General features: G+C 43.4%; 2 protein-coding genes across 14 annotated transcripts in view; one reads left to right on the top strand and one right to left on the bottom strand.

The window, feature by feature from the left end:
• USP49 (ubiquitin specific peptidase 49) overlaps positions 1-20,603 on the top strand; it is a 95,167-nt gene extending 74,564 nt beyond the window's left edge. For 10 of the 13 annotated variants that reach the window (XM_045071068.1, XM_045071075.1, XM_045071070.1 and 7 more), the window contains 5 exons: positions 6,238-7,606; positions 8,705-8,909; positions 12,203-12,311; positions 12,878-13,083; positions 14,038-20,603. In XM_045071068.1, the coding sequence (XP_044927003.1) occupies positions 6,266-7,606; positions 8,705-8,909; positions 12,203-12,311; positions 12,878-13,083; positions 14,038-14,228 (2,052 nt within the window). In that variant the 5' untranslated portion in view covers positions 6,238-6,265 and the 3' untranslated portion in view covers positions 14,229-20,603. Of the gene's footprint in view, positions 1-6,237; positions 7,607-8,704; positions 8,910-9,356; positions 9,419-12,202; positions 12,312-12,877; positions 13,084-14,037 lie in introns of those variants that run through there. The other 3 variants (XM_045071077.1, XR_006604104.1, XM_045071078.1) reach the window with 3 other exon arrangements.
• A 291-nt stretch (positions 20,604-20,894) lies between these two features.
• On the bottom strand, positions 20,895-21,953 carry TOMM6 (translocase of outer mitochondrial membrane 6). The gene is made up of 3 exons (XM_045071084.1): positions 21,764-21,953; positions 21,165-21,269; positions 20,895-20,932 (listed from the first exon to the last, which is right to left on the bottom strand). Exons 1-2 carry the CDS (start codon positions 21,889-21,891, stop codon positions 21,173-21,175), a joined length of 225 nt encoding a protein of 74 aa, XP_044927019.1. The 5' UTR covers positions 21,892-21,953; the 3' UTR covers positions 20,895-20,932; positions 21,165-21,172.
• Between the last annotated feature and the right edge of the window lie 6 nt (positions 21,954-21,959).

Below are 21,959 nucleotides of genomic sequence, written 5' to 3'. Positions count from 1 at the left end.
AGATGTAGGAAGAAAACCAGAGAACAATAGCCGAAAATTCAGGCTTATGAACTTAGCTATAAGGAAATTGCCAATAACCTTTGCAAAAATAGTTTCCATGAAATGAATGTGTTAAGGAGTGAGCTGTGAGGAAGGTGATGCAGCTGCACATTATGTTGCCAGAAGTAAAGTGGGCAGAAGGAGGAAGAGCCTAACAACAGTGTCAGTGATCATCTAGAGGCAGGGCGACCTTTTGTCTGTATGTCTCTCTTTCTCTGTCTAGACAGGAGAGACTTGAGCATGTGTGTACTTGGAGAGAAAGGTGAATGCACAGAGCATTTGTTCCTTCATGGTTGTGCTGTCTTTGTCATTTCGCTGCTGGGCCAGAGTCACAGCCCCTCCCCTGGGCAAAGCAGGGCTGTGGGCCCAGCCCAGAGCTCCCTAGATGAACACTACTCCTTTCTAATCCAAGAAGGCAGGTTCTCAGGCCAGTGAGACAGACATTACTACATGGGCATAACCTGCAATCTGCTCTCACCTACAATTATACAATCACTTCTGAACACCAGGACTTGATGGCCGAGGCCAGGTGAGCAGTGACATAGCTCACAAGGCTCGGGCATGCCCAGTACAGCAGCATACCATTACCTGTGGCCAAGAGCCGCTGCTGTTTCACTCGCCATCCATCCCAGCTCTTGGGTCAGAGAGCTAAAGAACCCATTTAGTCAGAGCCTCTGAAACCCTCTCAGAGAGTTCTGCCTCCCTGGTCTGCCTCCCTGGGAATCTCTGAGCCAGTGTCTTACCCTCCTCCCCCCCACTCCCTGCCACCCCCACATTCCTGGAGAATGGGAGAGGTGGGTAGGGGAGCGGCAGTGTGTGGGGACACTCCACCTGCTTAGCCACATCCCCACACGTACACTGTTTTAGCAAAGGGCTTCTGAACACTGTCTTTGACTAACCTCATCCCTCTCATGCTCTGCTGTGACTTTTTTTTTCTTCTTATTTTGTACTTATTGTTTTTGTCTTGTTTTTATTTTAGCCACCTAAAAATTCAAAAGGCTGGTTATATTGTATTTATAATACAGCCTTTTAGAGCCCTGCATAATTCTCTAGGATGTAGCATTCTTTGGGTTATTAACTGTGTCTTTCATCTTTTCCTTCATTTTATATTGGTATTAAATTATATTTTTCAATATCTTTTGGAAATAAAATGTTAGCTGAAAATAAAATTAATTTTTAATACTCATTTATAAAAATGTATTCACTATGCCTTTTTAAGCAATCTTTGTAAGTTTTGTGATACATGCAGTTCAGGGTACATTTAGTAAGTTGAAGGGTTAAAATACCCTGTGCTGTCGCATATGGCAGTGAGCAGAATCGCAGATGTTGATGATACCACGTAATTAGTATTCTTTTATGTAAATGAAGGCTGTCAGCATGTTACCATAGTGTCTACTCTCTCTGAAGCTGGAATTTATGCCACTTGGTCTCACCAAGACCAGGCAGGATTATTCCACTGTCCTTAGTTAAGAACTGAAAATAAATCAATATTATGAGAGAAAAGAAATGGAAATCTCCCCAAAGGAGATTCTTTTTTTCCTATTTGGTTTTTGTTGATTTCTCCCCCAGAAGTTTTGTTCTGATGCTGCAGTTACACATTTAGGATCAGCTAAGAAATTTGCTACAGGAGAACAATTGGACTAGTCCAATTAAAAGACAATCATATTTTTAAACTATAGATTCTTGAAAGATGATTGTAATATTCAGTCATCTCATACAGAGACTTTTTTAAAAATGGGATGTCTAGAAGTTTCTTAGCAGAACAAAGGCATGAATTTAAGATTTCATTACCTTTTAATTTAATATTTAGTGATACTAACTATAGTAGAATACTTTTAAATAGTGATTATGTCTTTTAGCTCCATTTGAGTCGTATTTTTAAAATGAAGTTATGGTAATTAAAGAAGCTAAAGCTAATATTTTGTCAAGTTTACCCTATGTGCAGATCAACCCAGGGTGTACAAGACAGTCATTGAAAGTTGCTGATCTGCTTAATGATGGAGAACGTTAAGGCACTTCTTGTTCTTTGCCAGTCACGCTGCAAGTCCATCTCTTGGATATTGGGTACTTGTCACCCTGGATGATGTCTATTTTAAGTGGAAATGTTAGGACTCTTATGAGCTTTGGGAATTACGAAGGAAAAATGTGTACATGTCAGAAAAATGTAAAATGGAATTCTTTATGCCTTTGGGTGTTAGGCCTTGTTTTTAAATAAAGTGGTCAGAGTGTATATGAGAGGTAAGTTAAACATTGTCTTTCTTGAACTAAGTATACTTGAATTTTTTTTTCTTTATTCTTTATTTTGTATGTTGGTTAAAGGGGCTTTTTTGTCTGTCACTTTGGGGTTGTTTCCATTTTGTGATCCAGATACGTTTTTTCTTTAGAGAAACTAGTCTGTCTAGCTTAAATCACTGTGGTGAGGTGCAAAGTAGCCCCATGTTTCCCTGAATGGATTTACTCTGCCATATGGCAGGTTAGTGAGTCACCACGACAGATTTGTAATGGGAAAAGGGCTGTGCAGGAAGGGATGTGCGTGATCAGCAGACTTATAGATCAGAAAATGAAATCGGAAGAAAGAATTTCCAGAGTGCCCTTTCCATTTGATAGCTCTCCACGGAGAGGGTGTGGAATGGTTTTTTAGTGTTTTTCTATTTTGGCTTTTGGTCGTTGCAGCATATTTTTTCTAGCACAGGAGTTGATCTTGCAAGGCATCAGTGTTATGGGTGTTGTGTCGCTGTGTTCCTGTTCACAGAGATAGTCTCTTTATAGGATTTGAAGCTGTGCTGTGTTTCATGTGATAAGATCTCAGTAACAATTAAATTCCTGAAGACACATCAAGGCTCGGCTAAAATGGGGATTTGCCAGGTTCTGAGTCATAAGAAGAAGCTATTCAGATACGATTCAGCAAGTGCCGAGTCTTTTGAGGGAAAGAAAACAAAAAGAAAAGCCAAGTGAGCTAAAGATCATATGTCCTGGGGTATTTAAGTCTGTGCTATCCAGTATTTCAGCCAATATGCACATGCAGCCACTATTTAAATTTAAATTAAGTAGAATTACATAAATTTAAAAGTTCAGTCCCTCAGTCTCACTAGCCACATTTCAAGTACTCAGGCACACAAGGTTAGTTAATATGGTATTAAGCAACACAGATAAATTATATTTTCCTCATTGCAGAAAGTTCTATTGGACAATGTTAGCCAAAGTGGAAGATTTTTTAAAAAAAGATTTTATTTATTTATTTGACAGAGAGACAGATCACAAGTAGGCAGAGAGAAAGGTAGGGGCGGGGGCAGGGGGGGGGGAAGCAGGCTCCCCACTGAGCAGAGAGACTGATGCAGGTCTTGATCCCTGGACCCTGAGATCATGACCTGAGCTGATGTCAGAGGTTCAACCCATTGAGCCACCCAGGCACCTAAAGAAGATTTTGAGAAAGAAAATTCTTTCTTTGGTTTCCATGAGGACACCTTCATTCCTAAATAATTTATTGGATTAGCGCAGTGCTTCTAAGGTTTTTAATGTATAGGTGGGTCATCTGTAGGGCTTATTTAAAATGGAGATTTGAGACCCCTCTCCAGAGTCTCATTCATCAGGTTTGGAGTTGTGACCAGAAATCTGTACTTAAGTATCCTAGGGAATTCTGATGCTGGTAAGTGGCTCAGGAACTACATTTTTTTTAAATAGTAAGTGAGAAACTTGGGAATTGCCAGTCTCTCGATTCTTTCCCCCTTCATTCTTCCATTACTGACTTTCATTTGTGTCCCCAGTAATTGTTTGTAAGCATCCTATGTAGCCAACTTGAGCTCTTGATTGGTAGTAAGTAGCAAAAAGAAAATTCAGTTATTTACCATCTCATCTTTTAATGTATATGTGTTTTAATTTGGCTGTGCCCTATAAAAAGTAAACAAATGGTTATTTCAGTACCATTCTGGACTGTGTGGGAAGGTAATTCTGATAGAACGCCTTTGACCACTAAGAGTTGCGCACCCACAAAATTATAAAGGAGTAAAAAAAGAAATATAACACATGGTCTTCTCTCTGAAGATGATATCTAGTTTGGAAATGGATAAATACATCCAGAGAGCAGACTTAAAAGGGCACTTAGTAACAAATCAATAATTTGAAAAATAATGTAGGAAAAACTAAATCCTGAAAGAACTCAATGGAATAGCATGATCTAATCTGATTGAAAATCATCTAGGTTGCTTACTTTGTATGATTTTAAAGGTTTCTTATCTAGCGACTTGGCCTTTGCCAATCTGGAATGGGCAATAAAAAATGGAAAGGATCTCTAATTTGGTCCCGTGGTATAGTTGTGAGGGTTTTGGCAATAGTACCGGGCCAAAAAGGGCATCTGGAAACCAACTAAAGGGACTACTCACAGTGTAGTGGATTTAAAACTTCTCTGGGTGATTCCATAATCATGGAACTTCATCTGCTCATAGAAATGAAAGTGGAGAAGAAATGGGGATGAAGGAAGTTCACTTTATAAGAGGAACTGTCTTTAGGGAATTTCAAATACTGGTACGGCGGGGGTGGGGGGGACTGTCAAGGTTCCAAAGAATAACAAGTTTTTCTTTTAAAATAATCCTTTAGCCTCTTCTTGGAGAAACTGCTCCTTAGGCTTATCTGAGGAACAACATTAGAAACAATGTTAGGAAGACAGGAAAGAAAAGGGAAAAAAGCTCAATATGTTGTTACCTTTTTTAAAAAGCATTTTCACATATATCATCTGAAAGATTCTTTTTTTTTTTTTTTTAAGATTTTTAAAATTTATTCACCTGACAGAGAGATAGCACAAGTAGGCAGAGAGAGAGGGAGAAGCAGGCTCTCTGCTGAACAGGGAGCCCGACACGGGGCTTGGTCCCAGGACCCTGGATCATGACGCAAGCCAAAGGCAGAGGCTCAATCGACTGAGCCACCCAGATGCCCCTGCTTTTTTCTTTTTCTTTTTGCTTGATAGTTTGGTTAAACCAGTAGCCACTCCACCACTTGTCCTAAAAGTCAGATCTAATTCTGTATTTACCTATGCGTTCAGTAAAGGAAGTAAACCCTTCCCTACCCTTTCTACAAGACGGACATTTTCTTTTCACATTGTCTTAGTCCCTCAGGGTTGCTGTAACAGAAATACCATAGACTGAGTAGCTTATAAACAGCAAACATTTCTCACAGTTTGGGATGTCCAAGATCATGGCTCCAGATTCCATGTCTGGTAAGGACTTCCCGGTTTGTGACCATAACGTTGGCTTTTTGTTGTGTCTTTACATGGGTGAAGGGTGAGGGAACTGTTTTCTAAATCCCATTAGTGAAGGCTCATCCCATGACGGTCAACCCATTCTTGACCTAATCATCTCCCAAAGGCTTCGTCTCCTAGTGCCATTGCCGGGTGTGTGTGTGAGAGAGATATTTTAGCATATGAAAGGGGGTACACAAACATTCAACCATAGTGGACCTATAAAATGGTATTTAGATTGGAGCACTTGGTAGGTTCAGTTAGTAGAACATGTATGTGACTCTTGATCTAGGGCTTGTGAGTTTGAATTCCACATTAGGCATAGAGCCTACTTAAAAAAATTGTTTAGATTGAGGCTCACACACTACCTCCTTAGGGTGTTTGGATTCAAGAAAAAAAAAAAGATACTTTGTACTGTAGAGGACTTTCTCTTTCTTACCTTTATCTTATCCTGTTACCTTTGCTTTGAAGTACATTGAAACAGACCTAAGATTGACTTTTTGAGGATCTTCATCTCTCACTGGTGTAAAAACATGTCTCTCCTGCCCTCTGTCCCTTTGTGCATACAACTAGGATCTTGATCAGTACAAGATATAGAGGCTTTCACTTCCAGGACATCATCAGTTCAGAGATGGTTCAGAATACAAGTTTCTTTCCCCTGGTGGCCAGTTGGGTGCAATATGAACTAAGGGTAATGCCATTTCCTCAGGAATACCAGTTAGCCTCGCATAAAAATTAGCTGATATTCAAGAATTAGTACAGGCTTAGAAAATGTAAAGATTCAACTTGGTGCTAAGCCCTCCCCCCAGTATTTCTTTCTTACTGTCTTTTTTAACCTTCCAACGGAACCAATTTTGAATTAAAATGTAATGAGCATTAAATTGAAAATGGCAGTTGCAAGCCTTTTCCTGGGAAAATATTTTGCTGAAAGCTCTCTCTCTCTCTTTCTGGGGGCTCTGTCGTGCCAGGTTGAAAGAGCGGAGCCTTCTCTGAGACATGGATAGATGCAAACATGTCGGGCGGTTGCGGCTCGCCCAGGACCACTCCATCCTGAACCCACAGAAGTGGTGCTGCCGGGAGTGCGCCACCACCGAGTCCGTGTGGGCTTGTCTCAAGTGCTCTCACGTGGCCTGCGGCCGCTACATCGAAGATCACGCCCTGAAACACTTTGAGGAGACCGGGCACCCGCTAGCCATGGAGGTCCGGGATCTGTACGTGTTCTGTTACCTGTGCAAGGACTACGTGCTCAACGACAACCCGGAGGGGGACCTGAAGCTGCTCAGAAGCTCCCTGCTGGCGGTCAGGGGCCAGAAGCAGGACCCGCCGCTGAGGCGCGGCCGGACGCTGCGGTCCATGGCCGCCGGCGAGGATGCCGTACCACCACAGCGCGCTCCTCAGGGACAGCCGCAGATGCTCACGGCTCTGTGGTACCGGCGCCAGCGCCTGCTGGCCAAGACGCTGCGGCACTGGTTCGAGAAGAGCTCCCGCGGCCAGGCGAAGCTGGAGCAGCGGCGGCAGGAGGAGGCGCTGGAGCGCAAGAAGGAGGAGGCGCGGCAGCGGCGGCGCGAGGTGAAGAGGCGGCTGCTGGAGGAGCTGGCCAGCGCCCCCCCGCGCAAGAGCGCGCGCCTGCTGCTGCACGCCCCGCGCGCCGCCGACGCCCCGCGCCCCGCCTCACCGCGCGCGCCCACCGGGGGCCGCCTGCCGCCGCGCCGCGCGCCCGCCATGGCGCCGGGCGTCACCGGCCTGCGCAACCTGGGCAACACCTGCTACATGAACTCCATCCTGCAGGTGCTCAGCCACCTCCAGAAGTTCCGCGAATGTTTTCTGAACCTCGACCCTTCCCAGACCCAGCAGCTGTTTCCTAAGGCCCCCAACGGGAAGGCTCCGCTCTCCGGCAGGCCGGCCGGCGGCTCCGCCACCGAGCTGTCGGCCAGGAGCGAGGGGGCTGACGCTTGCGAGCGGGAGGCCCTCTGCTTCAATGGCGGGGCCTCCATCAGCAGGAGCCTAGAACTCATCCAGAACAAGGAGCCGAGCTCGAAGCACATTTCCCTCTGTCACGAACTGCACACCCTTTTCCGAGTCATGTGGTCCGGAAAGTGGGCCCTGGTGTCGCCCTTCGCCATGCTTCACTCGGTGTGGAGCCTGATCCCCGCCTTCCGCGGCTACGACCAGCAGGACGCGCAGGAGTTCTTGTGCGAGCTGCTGCACAAAGTGCAGCAGGAGCTCGAGTCCGAGGGCACCACGCGCCGGATTCTCATCCCCTTCTCCCAGAGGAAGCTCACCAAACAGGTCTTAAAGGTGGTGAACACCATATTCCACGGGCAGCTACTCAGTCAGGTAGGTTGCCTGCCCATCACATGGCACTGGTTAGTTGGGGCTTCCCTGAGTGCCTCTGCTAGGTTATTGGACGGACGAAGAGAGCCAGCATTTGCCGTCATGGTGCCTATCAGAGGGTGGCCATTGTACCTTCGGTTGTGCTGTGTGTTGTTATGGCCTTGTTGTTGAACTTGCCTCCTCTGTCTGGGCAGATCTTTAGTTGAATTTGCCATATTGCGTCATTTTCAGTGAATGTCTTTAATCTTTATGACAGTATTGGTGATATATATATAATCTCATTGTTATAATTAAGAATCTGTTGGCATGCCATCTTTGATCAATATTAGGAAATTGAACAGTTTGCCTATAGCCTTGGTTTCACAGTAGTTTGAAAGAGCCTTCTTCCTTCCAGAACATTCTGTACATACAGGGAAGGGAGATGGCTAGGAGGTTGTCAAAGGCCTAAGCAAGCCTCCCTTCTATTCCCCATTACCTCTCATTTGCTGTATCATAGGCCATGTAGGGACATAAGAAAAGACTCTTGAGTAAGACTTTGTGGAAATGTACAGAAAGAATTTTTTAAGTTAAAAAGGTGGGCAACATAATGGATTCAAGTAAAACCTCTACATTATGTTACAGAGGTTTGTGTGTCATATAAGGATACTGCCAGAAACAAGGGCAAAAAAGAGAGGCGGTTGGAGTGGGTAGAAGCAGCAAGGTTTGGATGAGGAAGGAATGATGACAAGAGAAACAGATAAGAATCTGTTAATTCTCTATCTCAGACTGATCTGAGAATGGTCCCATGATAACCCAGTCTGTACTGCCACAGCACTGAATGGTAGAGCATGCTTTAGAAGAGAAGAGAGAAAGGGGTAGGTAATGATCTCTGTGCTGTGTGGTTTTCCAGTTCCAGCTAGCATCATAGTTAGAAATGTATACTGACAGTAATATGCTCTAGTGCTCTTAAGGTTACATTTATTATTTTAATATTATAATTAAAGTTTTTTTGAAAACTATACACTTAGTTTTGGTAAGTTATGTGTTTTGTATAAATCAAGCAAAAATGTATGTGGGAAGCATGGAGGTTATATAACCTGTAAATCAAATTTTTCTTTCTAGGTCACATGTGTATCATGCAATTACAAATCCAATACCATTGAGCCCTTTTGGGATCTGTCCCTGGAATTCCCTGAACGGTATCACTGCATAGAAAAGGGGTTTGTCCCTTTGAATCAGACAGAGTGCCTGCTCACTGAGATGCTGGCCAAGTTCACAGAGACAGAGGCCCTGGAAGGGAGAATCTACGCTTGTGACCAGTGTAACAGTGAGTGCTGGGGGGGTAGAAGTGGAGAGGGAGAGGGGAAACATGCATCTGGACTGTCAGTGTAAGGTGCTGTTTTTGCCCTCTTAGTCCAAAGTAACACCGATAATATTGAGTGGTTCTAAAGCATCTTTTAAAGATTTTTTTCTCCCATTTTCCTGAAAACAAGCGTGTGGTCATCATTTGTTATAAAACAAAACAAAACTTAAGAGCTGGGCTTCCTTTGACTCCTGCTGTGATTGACATTAGTTCTTATCTTGGGAGGCATTTTCAAGTGTGGGTTCTGAAATGAGCCTCTAAGAATGTGAGTGCTTAGCTTTGTAGTGCTACAAGGTCCTGATTAAATTCATGAATATTGATCTGACAGTTTTGATTTCATCTAAAGATAGGTAGCATTGCTTGTTTGAGGGTTACAGTATCAGAAACATGTGCCTTGTACTGTATTTGCAGATTTCAAGCCTGTCAGAATTGATGCTATAGATTGGTATGAGACCAGGAAGGCAAGCCAGAAGGTGCATAATACATTTCATGGTTACTTTCTGCATTTGTTTCTTCACATGCCTTCACATGCCATGCATCTGGGGAAGGTCGTAAGACAGTATTTCTCTGTCAAGGCTCTCATTTTAAAGTGGAACTCTTTCCATGTGGTTATGTAGGTACCTTATGTAGAGCTCCTTGTGTCTTGCCACACTGCCACTTAGTGCGTTTGCTAACCCAACACGTACAGAGGAAATGCAGAGCAAATACCTGGAAGTTCGAATTTGGGGTTGGAAACTAAAATTAATGGATTGTATAGATGTCTTGAGATCAATTTGCACCCATAAAGTAGTTGTGACTACAAGTTTTGAGAACCACAATTTTATGATAACCCTTATTAGAATATTTGCATATATGGTCTTTTAAAATAGTGAACTCTGGGAAACCTATTGTCCTTGAAGAGGCAGGACAAAAACAAAAAATCATGCTTGATATTATTCTCCCATTTTTAAACAAAATTTGATATGGTGTACTTGGTTAACTACAGAGTCACCTGCCCTGTTCCTTATTGAGATATAAAGGTTGTGACTTAAATTACCTTATTAGAACAGTATCTGTTTGTTTTTTTTAAGGTAGTGATTATTCTAAAGCTTTTTACTTGTGAGGAACAGAAGGAAGTTAACAGCTTTAGCTCCCATCGTCCTCGGACAAGGCGGATTAAGGAGAAAATACTTTTATTTATTTTTGCAAGAAAGGATTATTTTTCTGTTTGCCAGATGTGCCAATGTATCAGGATTTCTCTAGGCAAGCTCAAATAGTAGGGAAGGAAAGCTATGGTGAAAGGTACGAGATGCATTGTTGTACTGTGCTTGTGAAGTTTAAAAACTATCAGGCTTCTACCTCTCTTCATGGCCAGCTTAATCAAATGGAGACAGAACTGATCAATCTCAGTTGAATCAGTAATTTCTTTTTCTTTGTGAATTTCATTTTAGGGAAACAAAGCCGATTCTGTATTGTCTTCATCTTAGCTCACATACTCCCTCTACTGAGAGTGGCAGTCACTGCCAGGGTTCCCAGGCAGCACTGCAATAGTTTCTGAAAATCTTTTGGGGAATTAGAATGTAAAAGAAGGCCAGGCCCCCCTTAGAATTTTCTTTCTGTTCATGCCCCACATATCATGACCACCAGCCCTACTGAAAAGTTCTCTGGCACACTCATCTGCTACAGCCTGTTATGAGAACCAGCAGCCACACGTCCTATTGTCCCAGGGAGCCCTGTGAAGCATCATTTGGCTGCGATTTGCTGCCTTTCATGAGTGGTATAGACAGGACTTAGATGTCAAGCTATTCAGACACTGAGACCATGGTATCTCAAAGGTAATTAGCAGGCAGCACAGAGGACCACTAGTTTTATATTCCCATCCATTCACTAGTCTAATTAATATAAAAACCGAGCAGTTGTCAGTAAATGGGTATAGAGAAGGCTTCCCATGGAAATTAAGAGAACTTTATTTCCATTGTTTATCTGATGTAATTTAGAAATGCATTCCCCCTCACAATTCAGTAGCTTTAGAAACAAAAAGAGAGTCTAACCACTGGTTCTTCTTTGGACTGGATGAATTTGGCCAGTCTGTCCACCTTTTCCTCCCATATCCAGCCGTGTGCTTTTATCCAAGAAACATGTTTCAAAAACTAGATAAAGCATAAAACTACGAAACTAGCAGTTTCTTTTGAAAATATTTGTATACGTCACAAATCATGCTGAAGAAAGAATCTGTTTAAATATTCTGTCCTTTAGCAATCCTGTGCCCTCTTACTTTTTTTCCAAGCCTGAAATATATGCATTATTCCCATTTTACAGGAGAGGAAACGAAAGATGAGAGTTTTGAACAGCATACAACTAGCTGTGAGCAGGAAATAGAATTAGGCCTACTTGATGAAAACAAAAACTTTTAAAATTACATTCTGGTGCATCACAATTTAAGTGCTAATAAGCCCATATATAAAGGGATAGAACCCTGACATGTGCATCTACTCTGCATGCGTGTTGTTGCAGCGACCTTCCAGTATATTTCATTAATAAATCCATGATATTGGGAATATATCACCCAAAACCCATACCAGTTTTGGAGGTTGCTGATGCAAAAATTTGGAAGTGGAGGGGCGCCTCAGTGGCTCAGTGAGTTAAACCTCTGCTTTCAGCTCAGGTCATGATCTTAGGGTTTTGGGATGGAGCCCTGCATCCAGCTCTCTGCTCAGCAGGGAGCCTATTTCCCCATCTCTCTCTGCCTGCCTCTCTGCCTATTTGTGATCTCTGTCAAATAAATAAAATCTCTTTAAAAAAAATTGGAAGTGGATATATAAGGATTAGGTTTGGTTGTTTTCAGTTAACTCAAATAATGACTTTAAAATTAGGTATAATTTTTTTTCTGTTCATAGAAGTCTGAAGGACATTCAGGGACTAGCATAGTAGCTGCATGGTCACTGGGGACCCAAGCTCTTTCCACCTTTCAACGTGACTAGTTCAAGGCTTCCTTCCCCAAGGTTACCTCGTGGTCCAAGAGGAGCAGTTGCAGTCACCCTAAGAGTGCCATCACATGGTCATCCCTTCTGTGTCTGGGAGAACTGCTGTGGCCATACCAGGCAGGCATGTGGGGCTGGGAAATGCAGACTGACAAGGGGTCACAGCACTGCCCCAGATAAAACGAGGTCCTACTACTGAGAAATAAGGCATATTGGGTGGCAAGTCATAGTCTCTGCCATAGCCAAGAAGGAACGAGACTCCTCACAATCTGTCTTATACCTTCCCAAACCATATAGGCAAACGACGAAAATCCAATCCCAAACCCCTTGTTCTGAGTGAAGCTAGAAAGCAGTTAATGATCTACAGACTACCTCAGGTTCTCCGGCTGCACCTTAAAAGATTCAGGTGAGCTTGCTTTGGGGCCTTCCAGGTGGCTGTGAGCTGTGGGGACAGCTGCCTCAAAGGCTTTGGTGAGGGTGGATGTCTTCTTTGGTGTTGGGATGAGAAGCCTGTTCCCTAGAGACCTTGCACTTTCTATAGTGATTAAATGCTTCCTGCCCAGTGAGGCATGTTCAAGGGGGGTGGGGCAGCGGGCAGGAGAGGGCTTTAGCTTACACGGCTCTGTCCCATCAGCCAGCCTGTACTGGGTGTCTGTGCTTGGAGATTCTCTAGCCTCACCTGGGCTTATCAAGAATCACCTTCAGGACCAAATATGGCATAATCTGTGAAAAGAAGGGCAGGCAGTAAACTACGAAAAGATTATTGCCTGAATTGCTTGTTTTAGGGATTTCTAGTTTCAGAGTACATTATGGAACACTCACAGGAAATATATGTGGACATCGATCACTGTTTTATTTGATGCAAAAGCCACATCCGGAAGGTTATGTATTCTCAGTTCCCTGTTTTACCTTCCTCTTGCTAGGATAACATGGCATTTTTTTACTAGTAAGAACTTTCTATCCATGTTTTAGGTGGTCTGGCCGTAATCATCGAGAGAAGATTGGGGTCCATGTCGTCTTTGACCAGGTATTAACCATGGAACCTTACTGCTGCAGGGACATGCTCTCCTCTCTTGACAAAGAGACCTTTGCCTATGATCTCTCCGCAGTGGTCATGCATCACGGGAAAGGGTTTGGCTCAGGACACTACACAGCCTATTGCTACAACACAGAGGGAGGTGCGTGCGCTCGACTCTGTGGGGTGGGGGAACACGGAAAAGGGTTGGTGTGTCCACATTCCATCGCTTTCCTTTTACTTCATCTATAGGGGGATATTACATACATGAAAATCTAGTGGAAAGAACTGTGAAAGTGGGGTTCAGACTTTGGATATATCACTAAGTGACAACAGAAGATTGTACTAAGAATGGACAGGAACTGACACATGTAAAAGTACTTAGTATGGTTCCTAGAACATAATGTTCAATTGATTTTAGAGGTTTCTCATTGTTATTAATACTTCTGCAGACCTCTGTTTCCTTCGTGGTTATGCAGAAATGCTATTCGTAACCTCATGGAGATACTGTATTAATTTCACCAGCCCTGGCTGATGATAAAGCTGAATACATTTCCTGAGCACTTCTGTGTCCTTACCATAGGAGGTATGGTGGTACAAGGTCCCGCCTAAGGAGCTTTCAGTCCTTGTCCCCCCAGAGCACAGCCTCCCAGATACTGTGTACTGAGGTGGATGGGCTCCGCTGCTGCCCTTAAGGCGGCCAGGGTGAAATAACTTTTTATTCCTTCTAAATTTCCTTTTACCACTCCTCCATGTCCATTTCACCTCTGCCTCTCCTCTTCCCATCTCTTAGCTCCCAGTCTTCAGGCTGCCTTTGTAGCAGGCCCTAGTGGGCAATGAAAAAGCCTGAATAAAATGAGGACAAAAATTACAGTCAGTTGATTGTAAGTAGTATTGCGGTGGGCTGGGGTGGAGTTGAAGCCAGAGGTGGCAGGGAAGTCTGTTGGTTTCATTTACCAATCTTCCCGGCTCCCCTGCTTCCCCGCCCCCACTACCAGGCAGGGGCTGGTTCTGTTCTGAACTCCTCTGTCCCTTTCTTCATCTCCTGGTTTTGCCTGCTGATTGGAAATACAAGTTGGGTAGTCACTTTCTCTCTTTCTTTCCTTTGGTTTCCTAGGTTTTTGGGTCCACTGCAATGACTCAAAGCTGAATGTATGCAGTGTCGAGGAAGTGTGCAAAACTCAAGCCTACATCCTTTTTTACACTCAAAGAACAGTTCAGGGCAATGCAAGAATTTCAGAAAACCAACTCCAAGCTCAGGTGCAGTCCAGCAACAACGATGAGGGCAGACCACGGCTCATCCCCTGAATGGGAGGCACGTTTCAAGGACTGGCCTGCTTTTAAACTATTGGTGTTCATATATCTTTCCTCTTACAGGAAATAAGGTTTAGTGCAGGAACAGAGTACTAGGTTTGCCTCACTGGGACTACAGCAGAAGGTGCTAGGTGACTCATGTTCTATCATAAAATCTGTAGTCACTTTCTCTTGAATGGATTTGGGAATTCCCTCCTTTGATAAAACAGAAGGAGTAACTTCTATGAAGATTCTTTCATCAGTTGCTTCTGAAAAGAGAGGATCTGGGTGGAGGAAAGAGGGGGTAAATTGATCATATGCAGCCAGGAGAGCAGCCATGTTTTCTTTCCATTACATGATTCCCCCATTAACCAGGACCTCCCTGTGACCCCAGAAGAACCCTCCTGATGTGAACAGCCCTGGACAGAGCATGAGAGGTGGGGCCCTGGGCTGGCAGCTTGCTGGATGGGATTGGTTCCAAGGCAGGAAGTGAATAATAAGGATTTGTCCTCACAAAGGAAGTAACCCTCAAGGGCTGACAACTTGCAAACTTCCTTTTTTAGGGACTAGCAGTGAGAGAGTGGAATGAGATGCATAGAGCAAGTTTCCCCATGCAAAATGGGAGGTTTTTCAAGTGTCCTACCTTCCCTGGCTGCTGCTGTCATTGAATCATTCCTCGTCTTCTGAACATCCCTTCATTCTAAAGGAGCAGTTCATATGGGAAAACAATCAACTGGTCCATGACATGTTCTTAGCTGCATGCCAAGCTGAAGGGCACCCCTGGCTGCCCAGTTCTGTAGCATATCCCTGGTTCAGGTATAGGATAAGCACATGGTTTGGTATAAATTGGTCTTTAGGTCAGTTGTCTGAGGCTGGCTCAGAATTCAGTTGAGGGTAGGCAGGGATAGCTGGTGGACCAGGCCTTATCTGAATGCCCATCACCTGTTCTCACCTTGGATGCCCATCACCTGTTCTCACCTTGGTGCAGCACATAGCTTTTCTTAGCCTGCAGCTTTTAGCTTGCACCTGGAGGGCTTGGAACATTCTTGTTCAGCACAAGGTTTGGGAACTTAGGCTTTTCTAGGGCTTGGGAATCTGCCCCCATATGTCCGAACAGTTCGTTGCTGCTGGCCCCAGCCTGTTCTCCTCCCAAATTTGATAATCCTTACTGTTTCTTTACCCTCCTACACTCAGTCCATCTGAGGGGGTAAAAAAAAAGAAAAAAAGAGTGCCCTGTCTTTTACTTAAGTGCTAGTAAGATACATATTTCTTTTTATACTGGGTCAGTTTCTAAGTGGAATGAAATTGCCCCCAAGCCCTCCTTCTCATCAGGCACCACTGAATTTCCCTTCTCAGTCCTGCAGTAAAAGTGAATGCAGCCCGGAACTCACTGTGGGGCTGCTGCAGCCTGCCTCAGCCTGTCACTATGAATGCTCATCTTCTGACTGAGTGTATCAACCTAATGTTTCAATTCAGGTAGAAGTACAGTTGTCACTTGAAGGAAGCAGATGTGGAGGGAGTTGGGGACGGGTGGGAAGTTGGGAAAAGAGGGGGTAAGAATGAGGGTTGTAGCTTAGGGGTGTTAATGAGCCCCATATCCAGAGCAGATCTGTAGCATTTGCTGTTGACCTCTTTTGAGATGGACTCTCCCACAGGACCTGTCAGACAGCACTGAGACATGGAGGAAATTCAGACAGAAAATGGCTCACCCTGATAAAGAAAGGGGAGTGACTATATTTTAAATTAAACTTGCTTTTTCCAACACTGTGAGGTTTCTGTAATATTTAGCTTTTATTTGGAAGCGATAGCGTATGGCATTTTTTATGCTATTTGGTTTATATTGTCTACTGCAGGCTTCTTTGTACAAGCTTGGCCCGGGCTCACCCTCCTGGACACTGTTTTAAAGTGTCACAGCTGCCCATGCTGCCAGAGGCTCTGATGCAAAGCTATACTCTCTAGATCCACATTTTTAAGTTGGCAGTCTTGGTGATGACTTTTCATGGCAATGAAAAAGCCCATTAACTCAAAACAAAACAAGCAAAAAACTGCAAGGAGAGTGAAAAGGAAAATATAAATTGTGCCTCATCTTTCTTTGAATGCTGTATTTGTTATTCTAGAAAAAGAGAACTTACAAATGGAAAAGAATAGAGCATCTACTTCATCCCTCAGGGTGTTTCCGGGGGAAACTTAAGAAAAATGGAAATTTAATGAAAAATTAAAAGATCTTCAAATTTAATTTTTAAAAATAGTTTTATACCAAATATTTATAAAAATTATTAAGCAGACTTAAGAACTTTGTGAAAGAAATGCTTGACTTAGCTGAGCACCTGTTAACAAGTTCATAAAATTGTTTAAAATGAGTTGGAATAGAAACCACTACCAGAGTCCTCACTGAGCTGCGTACTCTCGAAGGTGCCCCTGCAGTCACAGACACCTCAGGTACCCAGAGGCAGCAGCACTAGACGCTGTTGAGAAGTTAGTATTTATGGAAACTTTTATTAAAGAGTTCCCTGCTGCATAAGCCAATGGCTGTTGTGAGGGAAATGTCCCTTTGCCTTTAATTTATTTACATATTGGAAGTAGATGGATTTCTTAGTTGCATCTCACTTTAAACTGAAACATTCTAAAGAGAAGAAGATAAGAACCAGGTAGACGTTGACTAGATGCTGCCAAATCAAACCCGAGATCTCCTAACTGAACCTACGGGGCCTGCTTCTCCCAGACTAGTTGGGAGTCTTGTTCCAGGAACCCTTTGTAGTTGGCTGGTGTGTTTACTTTCTGCTGTAGCCAGCCAAGATGAATGCACCCTGGCCCTCAAAAAGGATTTTTTACCTCAATCTAGTTTGACCCTCATACTTGTGGTTGCCTCTGAGGTGAGCATCCATGCTAGTGTTTAAAAAAAAAAAAAAAAAAAAAAATTAGGAATGCCCTCAACAGCCAGGAACTGAAGCTCTTATTAAATGGTGGGCAGAGCTCTTGCCAGTTTTGATCCAGTCCCCTCTCAGGCTGAGGGGAGCAGTGCCACGCTGAAAAGAATTTCCAGATGTCTCTTAAAATGTCATGAATAAAATTAGAAAACTGTAGGAGGATTAATGTGTCCTATGGACTCAATAGAAGAGTTTATTTTTGTTTTTAATGGCAAGGCTTCTAGAGTCAATGATTGTATGAGTTCCCTACTCTGGCTATGCTTATAGCTTCATCCAAGTGCAAGAACTAATAAAATGGATTGGCTGGTAGTGGGGCATGGATGGCCCTTGTCAGGCCCCTGCATAAGCCTGAGAGAGGTCGACAGTAGTACAGAATGAAAACTTGGTTGGGTGTGGGGGGGTGGGATGTGGGTGGGCAGGCAGGGAGGGGGAGATGGAGTTTGTTTTACTTATTGATAAAGCTTTGTGAACTAATTTTATACAATTCATAACATTTGGTGCCTTGTACCGTTATGGTTTGCATGGGATTGAAAAGATTAAGGGAAGGATGTCACCTTGTCATTTCAGGTGGCAAATGGGTCTGTACAGTGTAAAAGACATTTGGGATCAGAATTTTTAAAAGCATTTCATCTCGTGTGTAAAAGATAATTCTTCTTACCAGCAAGTTCTGAAATTTTACTGTAATGTCCAAAATCTTTGGATTTGATTATTCATCAAATGGCTGCTTTTCAAGGCAGACTATGTACCCTGTTCTTTCTCACCACCTCTTTTATGTTCCAAACATTAATTCGGTCCTTTTCGGGTAGGCTGGGAGTGCTAACTCTTCTCAAACATATACTATACCCCTGTCGGGTTATATCTTATGAGTGGAAGGGTTGCTTTTCCAGCTGGTTGGGAGAGCACAAAATGTTCAGAAAGGGCCTTTTTTTCCTAATGCTGGGCAACTTATAGTAGAGGTTGAACAAAAATGGTTCCTCCTGAAGTATTGCCTTCATTAATTAGTTCTGAGGTTCTTTTGCACAAAATTTCAGGAAGCAGTGTAGGACACAATCCCCTATATGTGAACCTTTAGATTGTATAGCAAGCCAGTGCACTGTGTAATATGCAAAAGAGAAGGCTCAAAGAACCTGTCCTGGCCCCCCAGCCCTTTTCCCTGGCAGGCGCGACTGGGATGGTGCTGAGTGGCTGTGGAAGGGGAGAAGACCCAGTCCACTCACCTGCAAGGCTGTTTACAGTCTGTTCTTTCACACTGACCTTAAGGTTTCCACTGAGCTCACGAGACTTCACCAAAGGGTGTTTAAAAAGCTCACTGCTCAAAGCACATTTGATAATTGGTTCCTTCAGCCTAATTCCTGGCCTAATTAGGTGAGGAGGTTGTACTTTTGGAGCAGAATCTCCCATGGCAACTTAGTTTTTTTACTGGGTAAGTATACATCTCCCTGGTGGTTCAGATTCTTTTTGAAATCAGCACTAAAGCTGAAAGCATCTTCTAAATATGACTGTGAGTTTAGTTTAGATCTTTCACGCTTAACCATTCTCTTGGTCTAGGGCTCTGACTTTAACCAGTGTTTAATCTTCAACCCACATTGTTCTAAATACACCATAGCTATTCTAGCACTGGGGTAAATGGTCATTTTTGTGGACTCTTTCCATTCTTCTACTGGCATGTTTCCACTTAAAATCTAACCAGGTAGTGTAAGAGATTTCTGTAGTACTGTGTTAACCAGCCAGGGCTGAAAACCATGTGACAGATGTGAAATTGACTTCGCTCGGGGAGGATGTTGTGTTGGAATGGTGAAAGCCAGCATTTTAATCTACAGAATTAATGACTATTCGTTGAAATTTGGGGAGATTGTAGATTTGATAGCTTTACTTGCTAAATTCTTAACACTTTGAGGAATTAAGCCAGTTTAAATGAAACTTTACCTTGCCAGTATTATGGCTTTATAAACCAACTAACAGTAAATACTATTACTTGAAGTTAAAACAAAATTTTGGGTGAAATATGACTTGTGCTTTGGAAGCTGCCATGTCTTAATTTTTGCTGCATTTTCAACTTTTAAAAAACTTTATAAAGTAGAACTGCTGACAGGAATAGATCAGGTTGCAGACTTTAAGGATCTGTTTCTATGAAGAACAGGAGGTGCCAGTATTTCTTGTTTTAGCAGTGGTATGATGCAGATCTGAAGGGGCTTAGAATCTATGCTATGGCTTTAAAGTTTCCTTCCTGGTCACCATTTGGGAGGTGATGGCTTCAATCTAAGCCTTGATCTCATGTATGTGACCCTTATCTTAACACCCAATAAGATGGCTATTACACCTGTCAAACTATCTGTGGTCCCAGTGTAGACAGATTCTTAGAGGGTCTTGGCTTTATGGTAAGCCGTCTGCAGGCCTGAATTCACACACACTCACACTCCTCCTGATTCACACTAATCAAATGGGACCTGCCTGATTACCGCAAGGGAATGGTGCTTTGTACAATATACATATACAATATCATTCTCAAACAGATTTCTTAATGAGATTTACACAGGTAGGGTCAAAAAGGACTGTTTTGTCCTATTTACCTTTTGTGAACAGATCGGTAAGACATCTGTCAGTTCTAATAATTAGGCCACTGTGGTGTATTCATACTGATCCCCCTCTTTTCCAATTTATGTCCTTTAATCCCATACCAGTTCCAAAGGAGACTTGGCATGGAAAAGCAGGATTTTAAAAAATGACTAGTAGATGGGGTGCCTGGCTGACTCAGTCAGAAAAGCATGCGACTCTTGATACCCAGGTCATGAGTTTGAGCCCCATGTTAGGTGCAGAGAGATTAAATAAATTTTAAAACAAAAATTTTTAAATGCTTAGAATAAATTAACTGGGAATAAAATTGCCTACCATCTCCACATCTACCTGAGCCTACATGAGTCTTTTCCATACGTTCCATTTCCAAAGAACTCCCAACTCTTGGACAGTGACACTATCGTGAATTTAGGGTAAGAAAACCTCTACTTCCTTGTGAAGAAAGCAGCTTCCTCAGGCAGTGACACTTCCGTGCCCACTGCCCAGGCTTGCTTACACTTTGCTTCCATTGCACATCACTGCCCTCTTTCCATCAACAAATCCCACTGATGACAGCAACAATGCCCTCTGGTGCCTGGAAAACCCACCTGGTGCACTAAAATGCTATGCAACACCAAATGGCTTCTTCCCCTGGTTCTGCTCAAAAAAGTGGAAATTCCTCCAAAATAAGTTTCACCTTATGTTGACATCAATGTACAGTGGCTACAGTTTTCTTTTCTTTTTTTTTTTCCCCCCTTTTAAAGCAAACCACCTCTGTTACAATCTGTTTGGGGCTTGTCTCTGTCTCTTGAGTGTGAACTATAAATCATGTTTTTATGATTTTTGTAAATCTTGACTTTTTACACCTTGTTTTTGTAAGCTGAAGTTTCTTATTAAAAGAATAAAATGATTCTTTGTGTGCAGTCTTTATTCCAAATATCTGTTAAAATACCATTAGGTTATTCCTCAGGACAAGCACAAAGATCACCCCCTGCAGAAACTTGGGAACTATGTGCAGAACTTTACAGAACAGAGGACAACACTTTGGCTGAAATCTGACTGCTGATCAGAGAACGGAGTTCTGAGCGGGCTCAACGGAGAAAAGGAAATCAGTCGGGCAGGAAAGGTGCCCCTCTGTATGAAACTTAAACTTCCATCAGGGCAAGTCTTGTGACAGTCACAGATTGGAGGCTCTGTTTTCGGAAGGTTCAAATACAGCACGGGGGGGCTTCCATGTGTCTGCAATCAGACCACAGGACAACACGTGGCATTAGAAATATAAAAAAGTACTGGAAGAAAATTAGTAAGAGACTCAAAATTTCTTGCAACATCTGTAACACATTTAACTAGGGCTAGTCAAGGGACTTTTGTCAAGTCTCTTTTCTGTATTTTGTGCATAGATGGTAAAAAATTATTGGTTCTCTCAGCCTCTAAAGCTCCGAGACACGCACAGCAGTAGTTAAGTGCTTACCTATTTGGTTACACCCCAGGCTGAGGTGCCATTAGGTCAATGTCACTCAAATTCCTGGCCAGCCAAACGCCTGCAGCAAAAAGTCCCAAATTGAGGATCAAGTTCCTGGGAAAAGGACACTTCATTAATCCTGTGGTCACTGAACCACTTGTCTTTAATTAACGAAAGATACTGGGGGAAAAGACCATCACCTGGAAAAAACTATCGAAGGAAAAACACTATTCTAGAATCGCAGGACCGCAGGGCTTTACAACAGTGAGGTTGCCCAAGACCTACACGGTTACTTAAGAGTTCGTTTCTGTCTCTAATAAGAGCAGAATCAAATGCAAAGGCCAATTAAGCACTCGCCCAGGGCTTTAAAGTCTGTTTGTGTTGGCGCCTCTTTTTCCCCGAGTCCCCCAGGACAGGGTGAAAAAAATCGGTTCTGCTGCATAGGAACTCTACCAGTCAAGGGCCTCTCCAAAGCGCAGCCAGAGCCACTAAGAAGCCAAGACGCTGGCAACGCAGAGGGGCCAGCCTGGGCGAAGACAGCAAGTAGAGGAAATAACGCAGGAGGCTCGGAGGACCAGAAAGGGACAAGTTCCCGGGGTCTCGGTTACCTCCGGAAGTCGTTCCTGTCGGTGGCGAAGCGGTAGACGCCCCGGAGCCAATCTCCCACGTTGTCCGGGATTTCGGGTGCTTCATTTGTCGCGCCAGCAGCGCTCACGCCGACCCCACTGGAAGCCATAGCGGCACGCTCGAGCTCCGAAAGACCTCTCCCACGCACCGTGTGGGCGCCGGGGGCGCACGCAACTT

Source organism: Mustela putorius, unplaced genomic scaffold (genome assembly GCF_011764305.1).
Source record: "Mustela putorius furo isolate JIRA1106 unplaced genomic scaffold, ASM1176430v1.1 tig00003983_pilon_pilon_pilon, whole genome shotgun sequence".
In the NCBI taxonomy this organism is placed as follows: Eukaryota; Metazoa; Chordata; class Mammalia; order Carnivora; family Mustelidae; genus Mustela; species Mustela putorius.
Note: the sequence above shows the minus strand (reverse complement) of the source record. Positions and strands in the feature narration are given on the sequence as shown.

What these genes read in the sequence shown, in the direction of transcription:
- TOMM6 (XM_045071084.1), bottom strand. Translation starts at nt 21,891, where the DNA reads ATGGCTTCCAGTGGGGTCGGCGTGAGCGCTGCTGGCGCGACAAATGAA. An exon ending in GACAGGAACGACTTCCGGAG is followed by an intron (nt 21,270 to 21,763) that starts GTAACCGAGACC and finishes TCCTTTTCCCAG; the next exon opens with GAACTTGATCCTCAATTTGG.